The sequence below is a fragment of the Anarrhichthys ocellatus genome, unplaced genomic scaffold, assembly GCF_004355925.1.
Source record: "Anarrhichthys ocellatus isolate YVR2014 unplaced genomic scaffold, GSC_Weel_1.0 scaffold3491, whole genome shotgun sequence".
Classification (NCBI taxonomy): domain Eukaryota; kingdom Metazoa; phylum Chordata; class Actinopteri; order Perciformes; family Anarhichadidae; genus Anarrhichthys; species Anarrhichthys ocellatus.
In genome coordinates, this window is record NW_022283465.1 from 1 (window position 1) to 5,606 (window position 5,606).

At 39.1% G+C, this 5,606-nt stretch overlaps 1 protein-coding gene across 1 annotated transcript; it reads right to left on the reverse strand.

Moving 5' to 3' along the window:
• Positions 1 to 39: 39 nt before the first annotated feature.
• Positions 40 to 3,632, reverse strand: LOC116378971 (mitochondrial import receptor subunit TOM70-like). Its single transcript, XM_031840873.1, has 4 exons — positions 3,323 to 3,632; positions 1,490 to 1,663; positions 547 to 673; positions 40 to 456 (listed from the first exon to the last, which is right to left on the reverse strand). Exons 1-4 carry the CDS (start codon positions 3,551 to 3,553, stop codon positions 251 to 253), a joined length of 738 nt encoding a protein of 245 aa, XP_031696733.1. The 5' UTR covers positions 3,554 to 3,632; the 3' UTR covers positions 40 to 250.
• Between the last annotated feature and the right edge of the window lie 1,974 nt (positions 3,633 to 5,606).

Genomic DNA, 5,606 nt, shown 5'->3' on the forward strand with positions numbered 1-5,606 from the left:
AAGGCGACAGCCAAAACGCCAAACTTGAGGCTTCAAAACATCCACAAACCAACGAGAGACATCACAACGGCTACGACCACTTCTTATAAACAGTCTGGGATTTTCAAAAATTTAACTGAGGAGATGCGAAAAGTCCTGAAGGCAAACTTCTCCTTTGTGCATTTTTAATTCACTCGCCAAAGACTAAAATGGCCGCCCTCAAAACTACGCCCTACAGTCGGCCTCGAAGTTGTCGGCGGTGCTTCAGCTATCAGCTGAAACTCTCTCCTACACAAGGACCTGGTACCGAAAGTGGGCCGAGTGGAGCCGAACCACGCAGCGATGAGGCACAAAGTGGATAAAGTACCTTGTATTTGTCTTTGGCCTTCTCTTTTCCCAGATGTTTCAGCACCTTGTCTGCTAGCAACATGCTCTGCTGGTTCTGGAAGGCCTCGAGGATACACACCGCTGTGACGTCTGCAGGACACACAGGAAACAAACCCTAAATACCTGAAGTTTCACTCGTAGAAGAACATTTTTTTTCAGAAAGTGAAAGAAGTGTGTCACCTTCTAGACATTCCTTCTTGTTGTCTAGTTTCTCCAGAGCTTTGGCTCTTCTGAACAGAGCCTTCACATAGCGTGGATTCATCTCCACGGCCCGACAGCAGTCCTGAACCACTTCTGTCCATTTCATCTGAAACGAGAGTCATGAGCTGGTTATCTTCATCTGTAGGTAAACACAGAGGTCTGTGCACCGCAGAGAAGGCTTCAAAATGAAACCAAGATATCTGGAGATGAATGTACAAAACTAATCTTTAAAACAGAACAGCGTCTGTGTCAAAGCTTCAACATCAGCTAATGTGAAACCTCACGAGGTTACATTAAAGTGACAGTAGTGATGTCATGTAGTGTGTTTGTATGAGGTACTTCTCCACAGTCAGTGTTCTACTGAAACAGAGACTCGTCTACTGCAGTAGAACACTGACTGTGGCGAAGAACCTCATACAGACACACTACATGACATCACTACTGTCACTTTAAGATCAGTGACAAAAAACCTTCATTCAAACACAAAGGTGGAAGGATTTGAGATGATTTGCATAGAATGTGCTACTCATTGACCAACGGGGAGAAACCTCTGATCGCTGCATTCCTTCTCTTCTGGCTTTAAGTTGTGAGGAGACGATCGGGTGAACTGAAGACACTTCAGGTTTATTTCAAGTCCAATGAAGAGCAACATGTATTGACCTGCATGGCTTTCCATCTACAAGCACCTCAACCCAGTAAATACCTCTGGAGACATTTAGAAAAGGGACAACCTGTCCCAAACTGCAACGTACAACACACAATGCAGACTCAACGCTACACTCTCATTACAACAAAAGACGGACGTAACACCGTCACTAACATCCCTCCTAACGAAGAGATCTCTGCACGCTGTTGCACATCAGGTAAGTATTTCATACATCAACAACAGTCCCTGCTCAGATGGTAAGAAGGCGACGCCGACCTGTTGTTCGTAGGCTGCTGCTCTGTTCTGGTAAAACGTCGACAGGTCGGTCTTCTTCTCTGTGGGGCAGAGAGCGATGGCCTCTGTGTAGCACTGGATGGCGTTCTCGTACTTGCCGGCCTTGAAGTACTTGTTGCCCTTGTTCTTGGCTGCTTGGGCTCGATCCAACGGGCTCTGAGTGAGACAAGAGAAAAGGTAACGGTTCCTCTTTCTTTCAATCAATCATGATATTAATGATCTCACAGCTCAAAGCTCATAATAATAATTAAGACTTTCCTCCAACAAAGAAATTATTAGTCGACTAATCGTTTAATTGATTTAAACCACAGATCTCTAAAACTACAAAAGTTTCACCAAAAAGAATGACATGCATTTTATTTTGTAGTTATTGTTTTATGAGAGTTTACAGTGCATCTTCCTGCTGTTGGGCCTCACTGCTGACTTCCTGTTATATTGCTTAACTTTGTAAACTCGGACTTTAAAGGTGGTAATCAAATAAAAGTTATTATTATTTAAATCTTGTGTTTACACGTTTCTTATAGTCATTCAGCATGTAAAAAAAACATAAAAAACAACTAATAGATTATTTAAGTCTAATCGTGTAAGAGGGGCAGCCCCTGAAATAATAAGGATTTCTCACAGTTACATATTATATATAACATTAGGAACTCATATTTATGAATGTTTGTTCTCTTTAGAGGATGCAGGATTCAAAACAGACACAAAGACTTCTCTCACTAACAGCCCCGATACATATTGTATGATTTTATGTTATTAGAATTTATATTGTTACATTATTATTATTATTATTATTATTATTATTATAATAATATAAACTTGTTATACGACACCTTAAACTATGTCTCGTATCCCATGCTATATCATAATGTACCATATTATACTAAATTATGTTAATGTCTTACATTTCATTACCAATACAAACAAGAACATTCAATCATTAGCCGGGTTTAAACTGTTAGCAGAGACTTAATAACACCACCGTCACTTTCCATCTTCAATGACATCTTTTACTATTGCACGGTTTATTCTCACGCACCAATCACCAAGCAACATTCCTTGTATGTACAAACGTACTTTGATATGTAAATATACATAATAAAAAGCAACAATGACCAACAATAAAATTAAATAAAACATCTACGTGCAAGCCAAGTGTAAGTTGTAAACTACACAACTAGTGGACATAAATTATATATATACAGTATGTTTACATGTACATACATAGGATTAATATAGAAAGTGAAAGAACGTAATTAAAACATTTGTTGCATTCAAAGCTTGTGAAAATAAAATACATATAACAGAAAGCAGTGCAGCTGTCTGTATATATTATATTTGAGTTATTGTGGATTTTTTACTTTAATATTCTTTACTGTTTTATTACTTATTTATAATACTTGTTTTGATCTTGTTTGCACTATACTGAGCGTGTGTGTGTGTGTATGTATGTATGCTGCTGTAATCCTGTAAATGTCCCCACTGCGGGACTAATAAAGGATTCTCTTATTTTATCTTAACATGCCTTTGCTTTAACATTTGCACTGGAGCTGGTTAACCTAGCTAGCTACTTAGCAGCTAACAGCTAGCTAGGTAGGTTAACCAGCATTAGCTGGCTAGCAGCTAACACTAGCTAATCCACTGCCTTGCTGCTTTTGAACGTAGCTGTCACTTGACAGTCGGTGTCCTTGACGGGACTTTTAACGGACATGACCCGTTAATTCAGCAAAGTGTCCGCGGAGCACCGAAGCAGACAGTACGTAGTAACAGCAGAGGAAGGACCCGTTTCTCCCGGTAAACGTTTACCATGTTTACCATATTCGGCTCTCGAGCTGCTCCGTCTTCTTGGCCCTGCACCACAGGACTCGCGCTGCCTTCGGGTGTCTTCCGCTCTCCGGTCCGCTTGTTGCCGTCCTTCGACCGGCTGCGGTTCCAGAGGTACACCGCTCCGACTCCCAGCACGATGGGGGTCCCGACCAACAGGGCCAGCTGCCAGCGGGGGAGTCCGGTACCGGCCTGCGGCTCGACTGGCTTAGAAGCAGCCATGATGTAGTTACAACCGACCAGTTACCACCAGCAGGAACAGCGTGAGCCGCTTCTTCTTCGTCTTCTTCGTCTTCTTCTTCTTCTTCTTCTTTCAGTTTATTGGTAGACAACAAACCACCGTTTAAGGTGCATTACCGCCATCTACTGTACCGGAGTGTAAAATACAATAAAATAATCCTTTATTAGTCCCGCAGCGACTACAGCATTACAGCAGCATATAGTGTGTATATATAAAATATATAAAATATGTAAAATATATAAAATATATAAAATATATAAAATATATACATGCAAATAGTGGATTGTGCAAACGAGAGACATAGGGTACATCCCAAGTCTCTTAATTCTCATTTCCTCGCTCCTCGAGCCTCGCTTGAACCGGAAGTTGTTCTACACCGCCATATTGACGGCCGTCCCAAAGCTCTTATTTTGTCGAGTACTTACAGTATTAAAAAATTTGGGACAGCTGTCCCAAATTTTTTAATACACATACACTCACACACATACACATACACTCTCATTTTGACGGCTCTCTTCTTTTCAGATTTGTGCAGGTTTTCCAGCAGAGAGTTTGATCCGGATCGATGTCGATTCTGTTCATATGAGTGATAAAGTGTGAGTGTGTTTGTGTGAGTGTGTGTGTGTGTGTGTGTGTGTTTGTGTTCCGGTTCACAGCTCTGATGAACGCTGGAGGCCGCATGTCCTCAAACACACCAGCAACGATGCTTTCAAAGTCAGCTGTGATCAGCTGGTCACAAGTGGATGAAGCTATAAGTACATTTACTGAAGTACTGTACTTAGTTACTGTACTTTACTTGAGTATTTCCTTTTTTTTGCAACTTTATATACTTTCACCCTTTACTGCATTTAAGAGGAGAATATTAGACTTTTTACTGGATTACATTGGTTTGATAAATTACTTTGCATATTAAGATTATTTATACAAAATCAACAAACTAATCATGATTTATTAATATAGATTAAGTCGTTGAAATGAGCTCCACCATTACCAGCTGCAACATTAAAGTTATGAACACATCAGTAATTATAATCCAGTATAATATAATATAGTATAATTATGCCCTTGTGTGCTTTAAATTAAGCTGCAACTGACTTGTTACCTTTCCACACAGTCGTCATAGTGATTTTGGATTTGTACCAAACTAAACAACATTTTTGTACTTTATAAAAAATGTATTCATAATTCATACAGTTGTTGAAACACGTTGCTGCCCTCAAAATAATCCATTCTTCACCGACACACTTGTTGTGAAAAGCCATGAAATCAATTTTAGCTGCACAACAACACGAGATGTTGTTGACACAGCCATGACATAATAACCTTCTGTTTTCCACAAGCGCCTCATTGCTCTGAGAGATTTGAACCATCAGAGGTTACAATAAGGATGTCTGATCTTCAGCTATTCACGACTCTCCGTCTGTTATTCCTGTGAAATGTGTCTGCTATTGTTAGCGCCGCCTGTGACCACGGAGACAAGTCATTTAATCAGATTATCTTTAGCTCATGTTGGTCTCTTGTTCTCTGGTGACTGAGTGCTTCATTCAGTCTGATCCTCGAGTCCACCGGCACAACAATTACACACAACTCAAATGTTTTTAATAAAGGTATTAAATCAAGAAACAATGTTGCTCTCACACTTAATAGTAGCACACACCTGCATTTTGTATTTATATGGACATACATGTAATAATCACCATTTTGCTGCAAACACTTAGCACAGTACATCTGGTCCTTAAATATTAATTACATTTCTTATGTTACTGTGAAATCTATATTAAATCACATTAACTGACTCAAATGTCTCAATATATGTTCTTTTGTCTAATCCCTCTGGATCTGTAATCCACTGAATTATCTCAATTTAAACTTTATTATTATTCTGTCTGAATATATTATATTTTAGTTATTGTGGATTTTTTACTTTTTTACTTAGTTAATATTCTTTACTGTTTTATTACTTATTTGTAATACTTGTTTTGATCTTGTTTTTTGTTTACACTTGTTTGCACAATATACTGTATATATACTGTA

Bases quoted from the DNA above. Each gene is read 5' to 3' on its own strand.
- LOC116378971 (XM_031840873.1), bottom strand. From the start codon at position 3,553: ATGGCTGCTTCTAAGCCAGTCGAGCCGCAGGCCGGTACCGGACTCCCC. The intron at 1,664-3,322 runs GTAAACATGGTA...TGTCTCACTCAG, and splicing joins CAGCTCGAGAGCCGAATATG to AGCCCGTTGGATCGAGCCCA. The intron at 674-1,489 runs GTCGGCGTCGCC...CTCTCGTTTCAG, and splicing joins CAGCAGCCTACGAACAACAG to ATGAAATGGACAGAAGTGGT.